We start from the raw sequence: 22,431 nt of genomic DNA on the forward strand, positions 1-22,431 counted from the left end.
CGGGTTATTTTCATGAAAGCTAACAAAATTTCAGATCAAACAACTGTAACCGTGTACGAAAATGGAGTATTCCACCCAATTTCTTTCCATCTTCCAGCTGAGTACACGTTTTTAGGCCAGTCTCATTTGAGTTTCATTTGCATTCAATAACCTGCCACATATGCATTTTTTTTTTTGATGACATGACTATGTTTTAACGAAGAGAGAGAAGAAATACCTATAAAACTCTGAGTCTTAGAATTAAATGTCTATAAAACTCTAGAATGAAACTTTGTATTGAGAGTGTGTGTTTTTTCATCCAAGTTTTATTTCATTCTATATAAAACTCTCCACCTAGACACAATTACTAACTCTCTATGATTCTTAGAATTAAATGCTATAAAACTCTAGAGTAAAACTTTATATTAAGAATTGGTGTTTTCATCAAGTTTCATTTCATTCCGTATAAAACTCTCCACCTGGTTTCTCCCTTTCCTGCCACTGTTCGGCACGGACGTCGGTGCGTAACTACCGTCGGGAGGGACAGCGCACCGTCACGAGTCACGACCTTGATGTTGGAACCGCTGGGTGCTTGGCTCCGCACTCCGCACGTCAAAAAACCGTGCAAGCGCAACACCCACCCACGATCGACCGTTCAGTATAATAACACGGGGTATATAGATTAACCCGTCTAGACTCAAGACCCGACCTGCACGTCACTTCAAACCTCAACCTGCTTGCCAAACGATTTTATCTTCTTTTTTGAAGCAATTTTTATCTTCGCATCCTTAACAGAAGGCAAGTAATAATGCTAGATCAATCTCTCCTTAATTAACCTTAGATTAGATTAAGATAAGCTACGCCAATACAGCAGCGAAGTAGCGAACACAGGGCAGGATGGAGCCCTGGCTTTATCTAGATAAATAACAAGGAGTTTCTAGTCTCAACCAGCGTTGCCGGGCAAGGAAATATGTACAGTATGTATCTACGAGAAGACTACCAGGTACTACTAGGCACACGCCAGCTGTTTGGTCAGGCTACAATCATCAGAAAGGTGCTGGATGCCTTCAAAACCATGGGTGCCATGTCGGATCCATCATGCACAGGTTCCTCGATGACAACGCCGCTTCCACCAGCTCAGTGACGCCTCTTTGTACCGACTGTGGTGGCTCGGTCGCATTCTCCTCCTGGTACAACAGGAGATGAATCGTCAGTCAGATGCAGCATTTGCATCAACGATATGCACCTGAGTTATCATTGGCAAAACACCAAAGCCCCAGATACTAGTAACAATAGTTGATAATCTCAAAACCATGTAGCCATGTCCAAATACCAAACTAGAACTACATCCAAATAACCTGACCCTTTTGCCATATTGATACTCCCACAAAAACATTTTTTATTCTCTATTTTGTACAAGGCAATCAGAAGTATCATAGTATATATAATCTCATCTGGAAAGGCACAAATCAAGAGACAAGAAATAGCACACCTCCTCAGCCAGATAATGTGGTGATATTGACTTGATACGATTGATGACATGATCCACATTGTTTACCACCTTCTGTTGGAAATCCGATGGGTTGATCATTCCAGCAGCGACAGGGACTGATGGAATGCCTAGAGGCCGTCTCCATGACCAAGATAACAGTTCATCACGGAAAAACATAGCCAAATGATGCCAAATGTGCTGGCTTTGCTGAAACACAAGAAAACAATCCAATCAGAATTTCCAAGCTAAGAAAGTACATGGGGGAAAACATCAACATAAAATCATATCAAACAAAAAATATGCAAGGTCCACTACAACCACAATAAATAGGGATAAATTACTTTTATGACATTGGAATTGGAAATCCTGTTTGCTGTTCACAAGGTGAGTCCAAGCCCAAATGTGAGACAAGGAAATCATTCAGTGGCATACGCTGACTCTCCCCATGAAAGCATGGTAAATAATTTCTAATTAACCGTCGTGGGCTACCGTACAATAACCATTTATTGATGTCGAAATGTAAAAGCATGCTGAGTGTGAATGCTCACTTTAGGAGAAACCACTGACTGGGCAGCAGAACACATGGCAGACATAATGAGACCTTCAACACCAAAATTCGAGAAGAAAGCTTGCAGGTTGCGTGTCAGCCTAAATGGAACAAGCTCGTTGAACTCGATCATTCCATTTGGATCATAAGCTACAAAGGAATAAATGAACAATCAGAATATTCCTTGGGGTGTATTCAGAAATATCGATTACTATCATGAATAATACCTGGATGGAAGTCAGTCTGGAAGATCTTCCCAGTATTTTTAGCAAACAGAATTTTGTTAGGAGCCCTGCCACCAATCTGCAGCATATACGACATGAAGCAGGAGAGAGCCACTTGGATTGCAAATTGTTTCTTGAAGGTCCAGAGGTAGTTGCCAGTTGGCAGAATCTTGTGCATATATTGGGAGAAGATATTATCATTAACGATATTTTTTGTAATCTCATTGTATGCTTGCAGACGTAGCTCCACAACTGCTTCAGGAGAGAGCTGCCCTGAAACGGCTTGATTAAGCTGCTCTTTGAAAATTGTAATAGGCGAGTCAGCTTCTCTATTATGCCGTGCACAGTTAATTTCATACACCTCAAGAAAAGTGCTATACATTAAATCATCCTCAACCATCCGCACCTAAAAAGAAAAAAATGGTGTCACGTCAAGAACTCCATGTACTAGGTACTTGGAAGCAAAAAAGTTCACAATAATAAATTATTGCCGCAGTACTATGTAAGAGAAGGGGGAAAAAGAATATTTCACCTGAGACCAAACAGGAATAATTATAGGAGTATGGATAGTGAGATGCCGCCGCCTAGATTCTTTGTGCTTGTCAAACATTTTATTTAGCACACGGAATAGCTGCAGCATCCTTTCATCACTCCGAGCATTCGGAGTCAGTGATGTTTGAACAATAAAATGGCGCTGTGAACCATCAGAACCAATGAGTGTCAACCGTCGAAAGCTACTGCCATGCCTCCGGACAATTGGAATGTCAGGTCCGACTCTGTCCAACTTAACAGTGTGGTCAGGCGCGATTTCCTACAGCAGATAGATAGTATAAGAACATAGAAAGGCTGGTGGCATTTTCACATAATAGAACAATGTTACATTGAAAACAATGTACTGAAGTATCCATTTGATTATGCACTGCCTGCAAGTGATATGTTTACTACAGAGTAAAAATGCAACCAACCTGATCTGTGAAGTACTGCCCTGGGAGTTCAATATCAACAACATGAAAATCCCGAAGTGTTTTGCTTTCTTCCTCCAGCTTTAATACTGCTGGGAACCGGTCCTCTACATTACTCTGAAGAATGTTCTTCCAGTGTTTCAATCTCTCTGTAAGTTCAGCAAGGGTTGCAGGAAAAGTAGTAGCACTCTCTGGGTCAAGATCACGTTCAAAATCTTGCTTGTACTCCTTCACAAAATCAACATGCTTGTTAACAGCATCTTGTGAGAAGCAAGCTCTACATACACCAGAGAGTTCCTTCTTGAGAGATTGTGGAACCTCGCCAGTGGTTGCAGTTGGATACTTGTAGCAGCGATGAAGCAGAGCATTAACCACAGCAAGAAGCCTTTCCTCAGGCAGAGTAACGAATCGTGATCCAATTTCTGACAGTAAAAGCTGAACCAGCAATAAACAACATTAGATAACCACCAATCAGCACATATAATGAAATTACTCTTGGAAAATTCATGAGCTTCTATAATCACAAGTACATATTCACCACTTCTGTCTTTCTAAATTGGTTATTCTATGCATTAACCATTCATCACCCTCTGCCCTTTCTAAATGCTTCATGGTTTTGCTAAACTAATTGTATAACTAAACTAAGACAAATAGCTTGTACTGTAAGAATCTTATCCACTCTGTTATGTTTTTTCTAGACAGGCAAACAAATCAGCCTTGAAATTCAGTATTACCAAGCACCCAGCCTAATACCGTAAAAGAAAGGACAGACCCAGTGCCGGAGGCTCCCACATGAGTGGGGTCTGGGGAAGGGATAAACCGAGGCAAGCCTTTCCCCCGCAAAATCTATGGAGAGGCTGCTTCGAACCCACGACCTGGTGACTCAGTGAGACAGCTCTCACCACTGCACCAGGCCTGCCCTTCTTAATACCGTAAAAGAAAACCAAAAAAAAATTTAGCAAAATAAATAAACTAATGCTTATCCAGTTATCCTCATTAACATGAGTTCAGAGAACATAATGTCATTATTTCTTACCTCAAGCTCATTGGCTAGATTAGTATGTTTACTTCTAAGAGCTTCCATTATGTCTTTTGCAGCATCAAATGCACTTGCTGCAGAAGTTACCCACCCATGTCCGCTATTACGCCTTAGCGGAACTTGTGAGCCCTCAGCACCTGTAGAACTCTGTTGACCTTGATCATGGCTAGTATTTGTGCCACCTTCAGCAGTAGATCTGTCCGGATCATGTCCTTGGACGTTACCACCATCATGAGAACCTGCAGCACCAACTGATTGGGAAGCTTGATGAGACTGGTTGTCAGAAGTCATGTTACCACCTGCATGATTAGATGCCCTTGCACTCCCGTCAGGTAAGTTATTGGCCGCATTGTTTGCCATCATAGCTTGCTGCATGCGCTGCTGAGCTAACATGTTTCTTCCCATTTCAGTTTTAGTAGCAACATCACGGCGTTCCATCAAGTATGTACGAAGCCAATAATACAATGCCTGTAACAGCATGTCTCAGATATGTACATGCAAAAAAAAGGGAATATGCTATTTTTACAAGAAATACAAATAACACAGCTGACAATGATTATACCTGTGGGTAAACTTGAGCTATCTTCAGCAAAACCAATTTACAGTGCTGGGCTTCACTTCTCTGTAATGACAACAACAACTGAGGTATCCATGAAAGCCAAACCCAATGAGGCAGCTGCTCAAGATATTTATCCAAAGCCCTTCCAACGGGTTCATTTTGTCCATCAAAGCTAAGAAGGTAGAGAATTCGAGCTAGATGGCTCCTTGAGTTTGAAACTCCATATTTGATGCCCTGGAAAAAACAACTGACTGCATACTCAAGCCAAACCTCATCTTTTGTTTCTTTAAAAACCTGCAAAGAGAACAATCAAACTTAAGGTCAACAAATGTGGAAATTTGAAGGGTTACTATTGACGACATAAAAGGATGGTCAGCATACCATATCACAGTAATTTCCCCAGCTAATCCATCCTTTGGGCAAATGCTTAAAAAGAGTTATAGCATTCGAATAAGACTGATTTGCAGGATCGCATTCGTTCATTTTTAGCAGGAAATCACCTCTGAGACGAAATATTTCTGCTTTGTTCTTCACAGGGAAAAATTCCAAATTGGTATTATTGATTAAGTTAAGACCACTGACTAGTTCACCTTTCATTTCTAAGTAAGCCTTAGCTTGTTCACATATCTTCACAAATGCTTCCTGCAACCAGAGCAATAGTGAACTAACGAAATAAAAAGATACTGCAATATGAAGTACTATCGTGGTGATGGTAGGGACAGACCTGAACTTCCATAGTAGCATGACCATACATCTTGTCAAGTATAGTTACACAAACTTCAGGAAGACTTTGCTTGCGAGCTATGTGCGCGAGCTTATTCACATTCCAAGCCTTGTCTCGGTAGCCAAGATGATGAAGCTGGGGATTTGTTTGAACAAAGTCCTTGAATGCATCTATTACTGAATTGTACATCTCATTCCTCCATTGGAGCAGATCATACCAAACAGTCATATTATCCCATTCATTGGGTGTACGAAGTCTCCAAGTTTCAAGAATATCCTTGAGATCAGCAAATGAGTTATTTGGGTTAGAATTGGCACCAGAGCTTGCTGAAGCTGGTTTGTTACCATTTGCGATGTCAAGCAGTATTTTGGATGATTCTTTTACTTCAACCAACTGCTGAAACTGCTGCAGCAGAGGCATTCGCGACTGTACAGACATTTCAGGCAACTGCCACCACTGTTCTAGTGCGAGTTCAGCACCTTTGCTGATGAGGTTCTCTGCTTCGCTAACACCATTAGTACCTTTGTCATGGAGAGTGAAAAATGCTTGAATAAGGCGTAGCTTTGGTGTCTCTTCTACCTGAGCTTTGGAAATTACATTATCCTTCATATATGCCCAGTCAGGATCAGGAACCTTCTTCCAGAGGCAGTCTAAAAGAATTTCATGATTCTCCACCCCTTTTCCATAATCAGCTAAGACTTCCCACTGGCCTAACTGAGACGCACAGGATAACCACTGTTCTTCCCAAAGACACATTTCAGCCTTTGGGACGGTGTTATTGTATGTTCCCTGAGTAGCTTTAATCATAGCCTGGTAAAATAGATTTTGTGCCTGTTGCCAGTAACCATGCTGGACAAGTGAAAGACCAGCTCTTGTTTCTGCAGTGATTGATTTTCTCTTCCATAATCCACACCTCATGTCATCTTCATTAAGAAGTCTGTATAACTCAGCCAACGACTCGGAGCACTTAGCCTCATTCATAAGCACCATATGACTCTCGAGTAAGGCAATTGCAGTATACCACACATTGCAAGTTTTTCCAATATATTTGATAAGCTCACTAGGCATGCGTGGTTGAGGATGGCTCAAATGAAGACCTTCAAGAAGTGCCTGGGCAACGTTAGGTCTGCAACCCTGCTGCCTCTTGTGGTAATCTTTCGATAGAAGCGCAATTATTGGCTTAGCTAGGATAACTTGTTCCTCTTTATGTAAGGTGACCCAAACAATTGGGAAAACAAGCACCCACAAATGATATGCAACATTGGGATCAGCAAATGCAAGTTCCTTCAATGGAGCCATGATATCTGCCACCTACATGATTTCAGAACAACAAACATTCAAATCTAACAAAAATATTTAAAATGTACAATAGGCAGCCACACAAGTATCGTGGGCACCACATTGTTCAGAGCGCAAGAAATTACCACAAGCTTGTTCGCATCATTTAAGAACTGAGCATGCCTTGCGGCAAGAGAGTCAAACGATAGTGCTGTACCATCCATGCTTTCCTGAGCATCAGGAACCTGCTGTGGCATGGTGATGCGATCTGGAACAGGCCCTGCTATCATAAGCGCTGGTACTCGAGCAGAATTTGCTGCAAGTGTAATTGGTTCATTTTCTACTAATATTGCCAAAATGAGATCAAGGCCTTGCTTCAACCAGAAAACATCACTCACTGCTTCCCAGTCCTGTACCTGTATTATAAATTGCAATCTAGAAAATAATGTTTTTCCCACTGTATCATGGTAAAGCTTGAAGAATCGCTTCCTCATTTCTGGATCTTTAGCTCTAAGTCCAAGCATATACTGTCTCTCAATCTTATGGAAAAAATCTTGCCGAAAAGCCAATGGATACCTGCAGGAATAGAAACCATTAAGGCCCCGTTCGTTTCCCGGAGAATAGACACCGGGAATAATTCTCGGCCGGAACCGTTACTTAATTTATATAAGTTTTCGTTATCCGGAACGATTCCTGGCATCAAAATGCCCTAACCGAACGAGGCCTAAAGAAAAGATTACAGAAGACTAAAAAGGCTTGCTTTGTAGAGATATCCTTACTTGGTTGAATCTGCACAAAGTGAATAAAGAAGCTGCAAGTATTTTGCATCCCATTCTTCTTGTGCAGCTGGAGGGAAGCTTTTTCTGTCAACTAATGATAACTTCTGAAGATAGGTTAGTATTTCCTTTGAGTTAAGTGAACCAACAGAACCAGTTGATGAAGCAAGCCTATAATCCTCCTCAATCCAAGTTTTTATCATGTCTAGTATGCACAGAAGAATGCTGGAATCAGTGCCTTTCTCTGAAAGAAGAGCTTGAAGTATTTGGCCCATAGATTTTCTGTGGTCAGAAGAGGACATCACCCTCTCACTTATAAGTTTTAAGACAGTCTTCATGTTAGATATGACAGTAGAATCTATGGTAGGGCGTGAGTTAACTGATGAATCCAGTTCAGGCCTCTGTCCCTGGAATTATCAAAAAGTCAATGGCACCTTGAAATGGTAACAGAACACAGAGCTTATAGACAAGATTAAACAAAATTTCAGAGACATTTTCATGCAAAAGAGGCCAAAAAGAAAAACCATATAGTGTGCAATAAGTGTCCAATAACTAAAAAGCAATCAATAGTACTCAGGTTAGCTAAAGGCTTTGCAAAAAAAAAAAAAGGTAAGTGGAATATAAGAGAAATCCAGATTGTTTGCGAGTAGACATTAATACACTTAACATACTTGTCGGATATGGCCACCAGCAGAAGATCCCATGTCACGTGCATGACGTTGCAGTACACGGAAAAGCAAGCCAATGAACGGGTCAATGAAATTCTTCTGTACTTCTGCAAGTGCATTGAGGACGAACAGTGAAAAGCTAATGATTGAGTTAGCACTGTTGGGCTCAAGTGCTATCTGTTGGGTTGTAACAGCAGCAAGATTCTTGTGAATGAGTTCTTGAACCCTTTGATGCAACAACTTTATATCTTGTGGCGTTGTTGCTGCTTCAAGAGGAAAAACACTGAACACCATCTTGAGCAAGGAACAAAGTGACTTTCCAGCATCCAGCATTTTGTTGCCGAAGCAAGGATCCAGTATCTAACCAAAATGACCCATAAAACAAAAGCAAAGCATGAGAATGTCCTGATCAATGAAAACATAAATTACAACAAAGACCATGTCGAGAGAACAAGGATAATCTGGAATTACTTGAGAAATATGATTGATGTTATTTCGGATGAAGAGACGGGGTTGTTTCTCCAAGACTTTGTTCATAACATCAAGGCCTTGTGCAAGGGCTGTCGCAGGGTCCTTGGACTGAGGAGTGGGTGACAGATTCCCAAGTAATTTCTCCAGATAATTGAATTTAACATTGGCATTTGGCCAGACTTCCAGAGCTTGAGTCAGTAGATCAAGAGCTTGCTTGTACATTGAGCTAGACTCCTTATCCTTAGGCTCAATCACAAGAGATACCTGTTCTCCAAATGAACAAATTTATTAATATATATGCAACTCCAATGCAAGAAACAAAAAACAATTTTAATGCTAAAACTATAACTGTGCATATGTTGATTGTGGAACATAGTAGCAAAGCTGTGGAAAGTAGTTTCACGCGATCACTATGTGACCAATACTCAGATGAGACTGATGGACAATTGAACACAAATGCCTTTATCCATAAATGAAATATGCTAAAATTTCTCAAGCACAAGTTGGAATATATCACATATACCACAAAAGCAAGCAAGCATCATAAGTTCGTAATACACAACAAAAGAATCCTCTCAGCTAGATGGTTAATAGGGGGAATCTACGGATGCAGTTCAGCATGTATTTACAGGACAAAAGGTAAACGATAATCACCCTGATAAGGAAGGTAATGATCATCTCCTCCATTGCTGCATTAGGTTTATACTCCTCATCAGGTTGCCCTGAAGATCCAGGTGTCTCAATATTAGGTATAGATGCCCCACCCGGAGACATTACACAAAGAGGTTGCAAGCCAGGCTCAACTTTCACCCTCTTACTCAAATCATCAGCAAACGACGGAACATCAGAGGAACGTTTTGGATCACCACCAATAACAGAAGGATTAAGCATGTCACCTAATTGATTCTGACTCTCATTTTCCTGCGCCACTTTCATCTCACTTTGCCTCTGTCTTTCCCATGCCACTACCAACCCAGCAAGTTCAATTGCAAGCCTTCTATTTTCCGCTGTTGTGTTGTATGGCAATCCAAGGCGGCTAAGAGAGTTGACCATCTGAGGAACAAAATGGGCTCTGCAACTATAGAAGAGGTCCGCATGGCGAACAACAAGCTGGAATATGTGAATCATGTTTGGAATTGAATGCCCTTCCTCCACAAGGACTTTCTTGGTGTATCTGATCCATATCGGCATGCGGCTATCGTTTTTTTCAGGAGGAAGTCTCCTAGGTAGGGCAGGCATGAGGATATCGAGAGCTTGCTTCACCAGCAGCTTGTTTTCTGGTTGGCATGTCCGTAGCAGAGCAATGAAGACCTGAGAAAAATGATATCGCACATTTTTAGCTGGATATAAGAAAATGATAAGGATGCAACATCAATCTAAGAGAAATTTATGTCACATTACCTGTAAAATAATCTTTTCAGGAGCTTGATAGGCCTCTAAGAAATGACAAACATTCACAAAGGCCCACTGTTTGCTGGAGTTATCTTCACGCTTGAGATGATTCCAACCAAACTTTATGAGTTCCTTTCGATGGTGAACAAGATCAGTCTGTAGATACTTCAAAAGTAGTGTAGCTAGCTGAAGAAGTTCTATCCTCAATGGCTCATCATATTCAGCGCTGACCTAGAGAAATGAAGAAAATGAATATTCATCATCCACGTGTTAAGAGTGAAGATAATTTTGGCTGCAGCCAGGATTCATATCGTTACCTCTTCTGGAGGATCAAGAAGCTTCTCGACAATAGTTTTAATTATAGTAGGATCAACAACTTCCCAACTTTGTCCATTTTGAAAAGAATGAGCTAGCATTGGAAGTATAAGAATCTGCATGGTAACAACTAAATGATCTTGCCCATATTGTTTTGACTGGAAAATGTTCAGAAAGTGGTTAAGAACAGTTTTCTTCAAATTTGGGGAGTATCCTTCGGCAACCTAAAATGAACATGTAAAGATGAGATAGGAAGTCAATAAATACACACAAAAATCCTCATGATTTAGAAACAAGAAATGGCATTACCTCTATGACATAAAATTCCTTAAGAAAGCTATAATCTATACGACTCCGGTACAAGAATATTGATAGCATATCAAAGAGTGCACCAACTTCAGTGCGATCGTGTCTTAAGTAATTCAGGAAGCATTTGATAAGCCTCTTGCTTTCCATCACCTGTTAAGAAAGCAAGATCATCAAAACCCAAAAGCACTAGAATGTTGAAGGAATCAAGTGCAGATATTGGCATGAAAGCACTAAACTTCCATGATAGCAATTAAATAAAACCAACTTCAAATGAGTGAACAGTGAAGGACACATTTGCACATATTGAATATGCAGGAGTCAATTGCCAGAGTATTAGGCTTTTGCATACACAAGGACTAAATTACAAATGATACATAATCCTTTCGATATAAGTAAATTCCATATGATAGAAACAAATTGTAAAGCATTTTATTTAGCTGTTACATATAACACATTTCATTCCTAAGCAGCTTGTTACTTATTAAGAATTTAAGGTCAATCCGCTATTTTTTTAAGATAAAGCATAACTCTCGTTTTACGAAGCCAGCACTAAAAAATAAACATAAAGAAAGACATCTTGAGTAACTTGAACAATTTATGCAAATTGAAATAAAAAATAAATAAACCTCGAAACAGACAGAAGAGATTTGACAGCGGAAGACAGACAATTGATATTAGTATTAAATTAGTAAAGCATAAGTCCGATATGTCAGCTTCCGAGCACTGTACAAACTAATATAACAATTTTTATGGCTACCTGGGGTAAACTCAAATCCTGCTCGTTCTGCAACCTCGCAAGTCTTGCAGGTGATTTCCAAGCAATTAGCAAGGTGTCGAAGACAACCCGGTTGTTACGGAGCCACTCTGGCATCAATTTCACAAGGGCTGAGACAAGCTCTAATCCATTAAAGTAACTCTCAGAAGTAGTAACCATGTTGGATGAAGATTGTACTGTAAAACTCTCAGATATAGCCCCAGTAAGGGCTTCATCCTTTACAGAAGATAATTGAGCAGCAGATGCTTCAGTTTGAGAGTAAAACTGTGAAAAGGCACTTGCAAGTATTTTCTGAGGTGACCTTGCAAGTTCGTCCCTTAGGTCCCCAGTATCCGAGCAGACTATGTACATAAACCTGAATTTTCAAGAAATAATACAAAACAATTTCCTGAGATGATAAGTCCATGAAATCATTATGCTAAACCTAGGAATAGGTAGTGCATCATCTTCTACAAAACAAAAGGCTATTCACGTAGTCAAATAAAATGTTTGTAAACCAGAACAGTAAGGTGTTTTTTTTTCTTATAGTACACAACCAAAGAATGAAAATGAGGACACACAATACAAATCAGATCGACAATTTAATGCTATGCAACAACCATTCAATTTGTTTATCAACCATCTTCATTACAACACAGGTGTTCAAACTAAAAATTGAACAAGGATAAAGGAAAACGAGAAATAAGCACGATAGCAGAGAAAAGCGGTAGCAACAAGGTGCATGTCGAAATATATGCAGGCAGTATAACCCGAAAATTCTTTGGAATAAGGCCAGCTCAAACAATTGAACTTGTCAAGTTTGGTATGACATCAATGAACAGGAAAAAAACTAAAGCATTTAACAAAAGAATGCTCACATAAAAACAACCAGTATGTGGCACTGAACGTGTACAAAAGTGTTTTCAGATAAATAGGGAAGAATATATGTGCAACATCAAAAGAAGAGTTGAATTTGCCAAGTGTTTACCTCCTGAAATACTTTGGATGGCTTAATCGAGCAAGAAAATAGTCAACAGCATCCACAGCATAACGATTCAAAAATTTAGCAAGTGGGGCACGATATGGGCTGTTGATCTCACTGTAAAACTGATCTTCAGGAAGTGCCCTTTCCAGATCAATTACCAAGGTAACAAGGTCATCCAAGAATTTGCTTGCTGCCGGGGGAAGAAGGTGAAACAGCTCGATCATAGCTGCCCAAAAAGAAAGTAAAATCAGACAAGAGACAAGAATAACTCCAACTCGAGCACACAGGACAAGGTTAGTTACAAGAAAAGGTCAACGTAGTCAATTTCAATCTTGTTAAGAGATTGGTAGTTTTGTAATGATTGTTTCTAAAAGCAGACCAGAATCATCTACTCCACAAATCTAGTGTAATTCAACAACCATAAATAAGTAGTAAGTAATCCAACATATAGCTTGCTCCAGGTATGTGCATTTATTTTGAGACTCATGTTGATGAAAAAAGTAAAGCCAGCAGAGCAATATAAGAAATGCAGACCTGCTGCTATTTTTGGTTCATCTCCAGCCTTCCAAGATTTTTGAGTCTGGGCAAGCTTTTCTGGCTCCAGCCATTTTTTCAAGTGATCCAATAGCTTGGCACCTAAAGTGACATTAAACCAGTTTGATAGCAATTCAAGCAGACGAGCCAACCCCTGTAGCAATGGCATGGTAAGGCTCTTTGTGTTTGCTAAGTTTACTAGAATGGGCCTTAAGCTGCTCTGTAGAAGATCCTTTGGCATCCTTTGCTGCTGAACAACCTACAGAAATGAAGTTATCAGTTAGAACATGAGAAGATCGGAATAGTGAGAACAAAGTACAGAAACCAAGTAAAAAGATAATAAAACGATTAAATTTTCATGTCAATATACAAAGTGGTACAGCTAAAAGAGTACCTGACGAAGTCCCTCCTTAGCAACATTGACAATCTCTGTCGTTCTGCATGTTAGAGATTTGAAAAACATAGAAATAATCTTTGCTCGCAATTCAGTATGATTTTGAGCTTTTAGATCTCCCCATGCCATTGCAGTACAAAGTAGTTCAATACATGCAGTTCTGAGTTTGTTCCATGTGAGAATTACTTTTGCATTCATCATCCTGGTGACCCACACAGTTTCATCAGCCTCGGCAATTTGCAGTGCTTCTTGCAAAAAATTGACAAGCTCAGGAGATAGCTTGAGAAGAGGTGGTCTGAGTGCAAGACAAAAGTTCAAAGCAGTAACAGTGCCCACCTATCATAAAAGGGAGGAAAATCAGTCAATGGTAAGGACTTCATGTTTGAATGATTCAGAACTAAGAATCTAACGTACCTGTTGCTCAATATTCTTCGAACGAAGAGGTCGTGAAATCAGAGGCTGAAGCAATGGCAAATAGAGAGGCTCAAGCAATTCAGAGACCTCACTGCCAGTTCTGCTTGCAAGCAGTGATAAGCAAGCCTGCACGTTCTTTCTCACAACCATTGAAGCGTTTGGGTTAAACAACTCCTGTGCAAGGAACTCAACAACTCCCTGAAAACTTTGCCGTCGAGGTTCACTGTTTGCTTCATCAGCATTGTTTACTACCCTAAGAACTTGTGTTAGGACATGATTTGTCTCCTCCTGCTCTTTGTTTGCATGCACTGGTAACCTCTTAAGAACAAAAAGAAGACCACGCACGACTCTGACCTGAAAGATGCAGAGGGTATCCACAGACACTTTACCGACCAATGCTCCGAGACCCATTACACCACCCATCTGAGCTTGCCATGTGCTACTGTAGCAACAATGCAATAGCCGAGGTAACAATTCCTCAAATACAGCAACCCGCACACTTGGGGGAGGTGAATATACCGGATTTAAAGATGGACTGGAGACTAGCATAGGGGTGCTAGGACCACCCCTTAGCATACCAGTGTGTTTCATCCGTGCAAGAAAGATTAATGTCTCAGCAAAAATATTCAAAGCAGATAGGGCAGCTTTTGCATGTTGGCGATTTTCACTGGATAGCACTTCAACTAAAGCATCCAAAAATATCAAAGGGTCCAGCTCCCGGAGATTAGATGAAGTGTTGCATCTTGATCTTGATCCCATGTTGATGCTAGATGGGAGTGAAGAACCAATAGGATGCATAAATCCAGATTGACTGGAGGATGGTGAATCAACATGGAAAAGCATAGCAAAATGCCGGCATATATCTACAACATAATCATCTTTCTCATCATGAAGACTGGTGTCAGCATTAGCTGCAATGATAGCTACAAGAAGAGTCTTGAAAACAGATTTCTCAGCCAGTAGTTGTGTTTTTGTCTTCACACCTAAATCTCCCTATAAATAAACCAAAGTAAAAAAAAGTAAGGTGTTGGTAAGATAACTAAAGCACAAGAACACCAGAAAGAAAACTGTAAGTTCAACAATCTATGAGTTCATTTTGCTCGGACAAGAATTGATGCAAAGCAAAGCAATGTTCTTTAGTAAGGCCAATTTTGTGTTGTCAATCTACATACAAACTTTATATTAACAGTCAAAGATAAAAAGTTTGACTTAGGCCAAACTTCCAATTTGTGATAAGAGTTAGTAAACTACAGTAAAAAGTAATGTAAAGAACATTAATTGTCGATCACTTCTACCAACCTTCATATCTGAAGCATCATTGTGACGTCTTGAGGGATCCAGGGAAGAGATTAGCAATGTACCAAGAACACCAGGGCTCACACCCTCGCCAGGTACATTTTCCCTCAGATTTAACAAAGAATCCAGGCACACCCGAATGAACTGAAGAGCCTGCTTCCTGTAGAAAGCTTCCATACCATTGCCTTGCATAACTGCACCAACAGCTTGGTGTATGCATCTGTCCAGAGGAACCAAAAAAGGTGTCGCGGGCTCAAAAGTCAGAACTAAGCGTAATCCATGTTCCGGATTTTCCTTGCATTCAAGTGCAAGAGGCTCCCGCAAAAATCGCCTATTTCGGCCCCCCAGCTTCCCTAACAGTTCCAGAGACTTTGTGCCCCATGTGTAAGGAGGAGGCCTTAAATGAGACCATAAAGCAAGAATGACTTCTGACATTAAATTTGCCATGCTAGGTTCCAAAAAATCAGGGTTCAGACTATCAATCCAAAACTCGAGTGTGCGTAGAGCTAAGCTCACAAGGTCATCACTACCTTTTAGAGCAAGAACAAGAGGCTTCATTAGACGAGGTATGTGGGGTAATAAAGAACTCAAGCGGGCAGGTAAAATCAGGCAAAGCTCCAAAATCAAGTCCCGCATATCTTCACTTATTGGCCCATCAAGCATGGAGAGTAACATATTGAGGCAGGGTTGAAGAGATGGTATAAGATCACGCATCAATGAATCAAATTTAGCACTGTTCAATGCACGAAACATGTTACGAAGAAGGTGCATGTAACCTAGGGGTTTCTCAACTTCAGTGGCACTCTTCATGCAGACTTCCATTATAACCGGCACGTGTGGCTGAAGTGTGCGTTCACAGCTTTCTGGAGCTTTGGCTGCAGCAATGAACAAGAACCGGAAAAGTTGCAAAACAAGCTTTGCTGCAGGTGAATCTGGCTGCTTCAGGGCTTCAAGCTTTGAGCTAACAAGAAAATTAATTAATACATCTGTGAAAGGCCGCAGAACCTTGGGAGCTTGCAAAAGGGTCGAAAATATGTGCAACAGCTGGTTGTTGGTTATCATAGAATCAAAGAGGTCAGGCATGCAAAAGGAGAACATATCCATAATATCGCGAGCTTCCATTATAGCCAACATCTGCGAAAATGATTGCAGAATTTCCCTATCATCGTCTTTTTCCTTAAACAGAGCCAGACAGTGAACACCAGACTTCAGAACACCAGATGTCTTCCGCACCTAGAATAGATAATTAAAACTGATTAGCAACAGTTAGATCAAATAAAGAGGAAGCAAGATTCAAGGTGGTGGACCTCATCCTCCCTCAGCCCCCTGAAGGGTTGAACTGACAAATTAGAAGACTGTTGATTTTGTTGCTGTTCACCAAAATAGAAATGTCAGCATCAAAGGGTTAATTAGAGCTCAAGTATAATATCAGAACTGCCAAAAAATATCGATGTATTTGGGAGGTTTATAATACCTGGGGGCGTGGCCAGTGAGCATGGGTTATGCTCCATATTATTGTCTTCATTCCTTGTATAAGGTCAGTATGAAATAGTTTAGGCAATAACTGAAATAAGATGCTGAAAGACATGGAACAGGGCAGAAATTTTACAAAAATTAATACATACCCACAGCAAGAGTCTTTATCAGACTTTTGTAATCGTTGATTTCCTTAGTATATTCCAACGGTTGTTGCAAATTCAGCACAGTCTGTAAAGTTGGCCAAAAAGAAAAGGCCATTGAATCATCAGTCAAAAAAACAATTTCAATTTGTATCAGATTTGACCTATCTCAGAAAAAAAAACATTCATTTTATAAGTAGGATGCAACTAAACACCTCACACATTTTGTTAACACGCAAAGCCTAAAAAAAATATCTATCTGCCCATGACTAAGAAACTAGCTATGGTTTTCATAACCTACCAAGGCTATTTATAAGTTGCAGTGCCTTTATCTCTGGAGAAATTTGATCTAGACAGCTACATAAGGTCAAAAAAATCAATTCAAGCATAATTTTGTGATTTTCTAAAGAAAGAGGAGTGCAGTTAGCCACAGAAAAAAAAAAGAATGGTATTGCTACCTCCATGAAAGAAACATTCACATAGTACATACCTGTAATGGGACTTCAAGCTTCATTCTCAGATTCGGTTGTTCCTTCCCTTCCTCGCCTTCTTCAAGCAACTATATAGTGAGAGGAGTAAGGTGGACCATATCAGCAAGAAAACGTAAGGAGATAGCACTGATGTTTCTGTGGGGACTGGGAGTGAAGAACCTAAGGAGCACAGGGCAATAATGTGCCCCTTCATTGCAAGATTATCACATACTCCCTTTGTCCCTTTTTAGGTGTCGCTATGATATTCGTGCTGGTCCAACTTTCTTAACTTTGACTAGGTATGTATAAAATATTAGCAACATTTATATCTTCAAATAAGTTTATTATGAAAATAGATTCAATGATCTATCTAATGCTACTAATTATGTAACAGAAATATTAAATTTTATTATATATTTGGTCAAAGTTAAGTACATTTGACTTCTCGGGAAGTGAGAACGACAGTTATAAAGGGACGGAGAGACTATTCAATTTCCTTGAGCTTATAATGAGTATTATAGTTGCAATGTAACAGTTTCTCTATATGTTTTCAATCCACATTTCTTCAACCAGTAATTTTTGAAATTAGATTCTGCAGTGTAGCAGCATCTAACGCATGCGCCCATGTTTCGATGTCCTCAGCTGATAAATTAGGCAAAGGTTTTAAAACCTAATCGACCGAAAGAATCACAAAACGTGTTGTATACCTGAGGGATTGTTCGCTTCAACGTCCTGAACTTCCCAACGAATGCATCCAATATGCGCCCCTGATCATTTCGAGTAATAAGTATAGTTGATTAGGAAAAAGTAAAATTACTGACATACTATTATGGAAGTCACTTCTTACCAATAAAACCCGTGCTTCATCCATGCTTTGCTGGTCAACACCTTTTTGATATATGGGCTCAACCTAAAGCAAAAGGTAGGGACTTACTAGTACTGATTTAGGTAACACTAGCGCCTAGTTTTACAGATATATATTTGATGATTTCATACTCATATACTGATAAGCTGCACCTAAATGAATTAATCCTACTTTCACTAATAAAGAATTTCAGAATAGCAAATATACCAGGTTCAGCATCAAGCGGGCAGATGTTGTATGAATTATAAGGGTTAAAGAAGAATCATGCATATTCCGAGAGAACAAATAGATGATCCGTGACAACTGCAATAAGTTAAAGTTACATTAGTTCAGCAGCAACATGATCAACACCAAGGCATAAATAATACTGACAAAGTGGAACTATGTATGCCTTTAAAGAGAGATTTATCTTCTAAGGATCACAGCATCATTGAAGTGACTAATTAGTCGCATAATATTGTATCCATGAAAATCATATAGTAGCTCATATCGTATCCATGAAAGTCATATAGTAGCTCAACAACAGGCGGAGATCTGACAAGGCACCTAGCTTTACTAATAAATCAGATGCCTAATACATGTCGCAACCATAATACTATTTGGATATGGTCTGGTGTCTGCAATGAAGAAATCAGATAACAGCTTCGCTTGCCGAGGTTAAGTGATGCATCTATCTTAAAATTCCCATAGGATGTGTTTGGGTATATGGGGAGGGGAAGGGGGACACAAAAGTGACAGCTGTACATGCAAATTCAACAACTAGAATGCTACCCCAAATCTGTAAGCAATATAAATGATACAAGAGACAAGTTTAACCTGTGGAAGAGAAATATCTTCTCGAACATAATGCACCAATTCAGCAAGAAGGGTGTAAGCAAGAGGTCTTAAAGTTTCGATGCAAACTCGACCTGTGCCTATCAAAACCCTGACAACACCAAAAGTAAGGAGTCAGACATGACTAGAAACTAAGAGTTAATACATGTAGAATAATAAATGCTACAAGACCAGTAAAGCGAAACAATACATAACTATCATAAGGAAACGATAAGACAGAGCCTCATGAAGGGATAAATTCTTTTGCTAATTATAATTCCATTAAGTTTTTGAAAACTACAACTAAAACAGATTGATTTCAAATAGATACAAATCAGGGAAAGGCTGTGTTTTTAAACAAGTTCATTTACTCCCCTTGAATCGTCACACAAGTGGTTTTAAGTATGGGGGTTATTTGAACAGGTTTTAATTGTGTGAAAGCCAACTTATTTCATTGTTGATGGTGAAAATTGGACTCATCATATTTCAGGCAAAAAAATAGACCTGGTTCATTATCATGTGTTGTTCATCTTTGTAATACCCATTAGATCAACAGAGAAAACCTTATTAACTTTTCTGGGCGTTCTTTATCTTAGGATTATTCAGCCTACCAAAAGTAACTAAAAAATATCGAAACCCAATGAAAAGAAGGGGAAAGGGGATGAAATGAGTTGATCACTGGTCAAAATGAAGCACTTTGCAAAGTAGTTTATCAATTACACATCACAAAATAAGTACACGGTATCAGGAAATCAAGATGTGGACATATCAAACTTAATCTGAATGAGATCTCAGAAATAGCACATTTGAAAATAAACTAGATAAGCTTGATCACATGATTGCTGGCAAAAGAAAAATGATTTACCTTTCATCAAGAAGTGTGTCAATCAAAGGGAACAACCCTCGCTTGTACTCGGTGTTTAGAACTTGTTTCAGACCAACTAATAGCTCCTGAAATTCAGTGTAAGAGATAAGGATATTAGCATTTCCAAAGTAACACTCATATAGTTAGATGATTTCAACAAAGCACCAGGTCAAATCTTGCCTTTCTAATGGAGACAGAATCAGGAGGACACGTAACAAGCAAGTTCACAATGCTCTTGCATATGCTTTCCTCGTATGACTTTATGTAATCTGCATTGCTCTTCAGGAGGTACGTCAGGAATGACAAGGTCTGCAAGAAAAATCATCAATCCATCATGAACTTGAAAGAAAAGGCAACCAAAAACAAAATCTGAAGACCTACCTTGACCTGTGCACCCTTTAAATCATTGAAGGGTGTCTTAAGGTGTGGTGGCACCTTGTCGGGGCCCTTGATAGAGATGGCCGCCACCATGAGTGGCAACAAGTGCGGGATATTTGTCTGCACAAGCTTTGCATACAACTGGAAGAGAAACATCACAACAAGAGGGCTCTCTGTGACTATCTTGAAGGACCGTGTGCTCGGGTTGAGTTGACCACCACCAGGCACTTGCATCGTGACTGGAGCATCAGCAGTGGGGTCCAAATGCTGCATGGGCATGGAGGCAGCCATACTGGCACTTGTGTTGGGATTTTCGAAGAAGTAGCTAACAGTTGTGGGAAATTTATGGTATATGTTAACCACAAAGTCAAGAAATGGCTGCACCTCCGCCTCGACAGTAGGGCGGAAGTTACGGAGGAGGTCAAACACAATTCGGATGGCAAGGAGAGCATTGTCCTCATTGTCCTGTGTCAGCACACGGAGAGAAAGCTTCAGCAAATCCTGCACAAATGGTCTGAGCACCTCGCTGTGTGGAAGGCGGTTGAGTATCTCAATCACAACATTCCGTAGCCTGTGCTCAGCATTCTCTGTGGCCTGTGGCTTGGTGTAAGTGGTGAGAATTGCTGAGAAGGCTCTGAAGTAGCAGCGAAGAAAGTTGAGGTAGTCTGGAGTGTGTGTCATCTCCAGGCTGTCCCGAACTTCCATGGCAAGCTGCAGTCGGACTTGCACAGCTGCAGAGTATTAGAACAAACGATCACATCAGACCATTCAGCTAGATAAAGCATTATGGTTTGAGAAGCAAAGATTGTGAGTGAGTGAGTGATTATTTTGCAAGACGGGGTAGACGAGGTTTATTGTTTAAGCAAAATTCACAAAACAAAGTGCGGAAGTAAGGCAGTGAGCTCGAAAGGGGAGGGGGTGCCAGAACACTGCTGCATAAAAAGTATGCTCATTCCCGCCTTCCCGGATAACATAAAGAATAGCAGGTACACTCCATAAGTCGCCCCGCTACAAAAATGCAAAATTGGGTGGGCGAAAAAAAGTTGTGCTTGAAATATAACGTTGAAGGCTACGCAATTTAAATGGATTCAACAGTAAATGTCTTTGAAAAGGTGAATGGAAGTAGTTAGCTGGATTTGAAATTCAGTGCAAATAGGAAGCAATACATTGCAGGCATCAGTTAAGGAAAAACACCAGCCGCGGAAAAACACAACGTCAGTGGACAGAGATGCCTGGACGCAGTCCTTCCACCGGTGTGAAATTCAGACAGAAATTAAATACTGTGCGATATAGTAACAAGAGGAAACAGCGAGAAGCATCTAATGTCCTTCTCATCAAATCAAACGACAGAAAATTCTCAAGAGCTCAAACAAACCCCAATGGAAAGGAAATCAGACAGCTGGGAATTCACCGGCGAAGCTGACGCCGAGAACAAAAAAAAAGCAACGGGAAGGAAATCGGGACAGGGGAGGGAATCACGGGACGAACGGAGATCGGGCTCGAGGAGCCGCTGCGAGTGCTGCTCCATGTTGCCGCTGTTGATGGGCGCCATGGCGGGCGCCCCGCCCGTGCGCGTCCGGCTCCAACCCTACCGCGTCAGGGCTTAGGGTTTTGGAGATCGGCGCCGGAAGGGCTCCGCGAGCTGGCGGAGGAGCGTAGGGCCGAACGGAGGAGTGCGGTGGCGGTGGCGGGAGGCGCAGGCTCGGTTCCCCCGACGCGAATGGCTCCCCCGTGTTGGGGAGGAGGAGGGATCTCTCTCGCGCTCGCGAGCGAGCCGAGGGTTTGGGGTGAGGGGAGAGACGGGGACGGACTCGGAGGAAGACGAGGGCTATGGGCCTCGAGCTTATACGAGGACCCGAGGAGCGGTCGGTCGATGCAAGGGCGGTTCAGCTTGTGCGTGGGGAGTTGAGACTGCCAGTGTGGGTTGGGTTGAGTCGGGTGAACTCCGCCACGGGCGTTTGGGTGCGTGACGCCGTGGGCCCGTGACTGGCTGAATCTGCACGGGTCCGGTGGCTAGGTTGCTGCGACGTTTTGGCCCGAAGGTGTCGTTTTTTTATAGGACGTGGCTAACGCACAGTCAACCTCGTGCAATCACTTCCTCCTCGCGCAGCCCCTCTTCCTCGACTGTGTCTTCTTCGTCACTGGTGACACACGCCCCGCTGCTGCCCCCTCCCGCCAAGCCGTAGCGCGCCGCGGCGATCGCCTTCCCTCCCACTCGCTGGAGCTCGCCCTCACTGGAACTCCCCGCCGCGACCTGATCTGGCCGCCTCCACTGCCGCCACGGCCCCCAATCCGCCCTCCGACCATCT

The 22,431-nt window shown here is 41.1% G+C and overlaps 1 protein-coding gene across 2 annotated transcripts; it reads right to left on the reverse strand.

The window, feature by feature from the left end:
• Positions 1–788: 788 nt before the first annotated feature.
• Positions 789–21,981, reverse strand: LOC136542697 (uncharacterized). Of its 2 annotated transcripts, none has more exons than XM_066535240.1 (36): positions 21,602–21,981; positions 20,126–20,853; positions 19,925–20,053; positions 19,745–19,830; positions 18,883–18,991; positions 18,274–18,369; positions 18,049–18,111; positions 17,909–17,968; positions 17,222–17,290; positions 16,738–16,819; positions 16,587–16,639; positions 16,420–16,482; positions 15,116–16,345; positions 13,817–14,809; positions 13,403–13,738; positions 13,009–13,267; positions 12,478–12,700; positions 11,493–11,865; positions 10,736–10,885; positions 10,429–10,650; positions 10,121–10,342; positions 9,374–10,030; positions 8,720–8,983; positions 8,252–8,608; positions 7,584–7,987; positions 6,951–7,380; positions 5,527–6,837; positions 5,184–5,444; positions 4,806–5,096; positions 4,241–4,711; positions 3,208–3,639; positions 2,775–3,053; positions 2,246–2,648; positions 2,020–2,168; positions 1,472–1,678; positions 789–1,166 (listed from the first exon to the last, which is right to left on the reverse strand). In XM_066535240.1, the coding sequence occupies exons 1-36, from the start codon at positions 21,672–21,674 to the stop codon at positions 1,047–1,049; spliced, it is 11,655 nt and encodes a 3,884-aa protein (XP_066391337.1). In that variant the 5' UTR covers positions 21,675–21,981; the 3' UTR covers positions 789–1,046. The 2 variants fall into 2 exon arrangements, with proteins under 2 accessions (XP_066391337.1, XP_066391338.1); XM_066535241.1 differs by having other exon boundaries at positions 21,611–21,980.
• Between the last annotated feature and the right edge of the window lie 450 nt (positions 21,982–22,431).

This window comes from Miscanthus floridulus, chromosome 3 (genome assembly GCF_019320115.1).
Source record: "Miscanthus floridulus cultivar M001 chromosome 3, ASM1932011v1, whole genome shotgun sequence".
Classification (NCBI taxonomy): Eukaryota; Viridiplantae; Streptophyta; class Magnoliopsida; order Poales; family Poaceae; genus Miscanthus; species Miscanthus floridulus.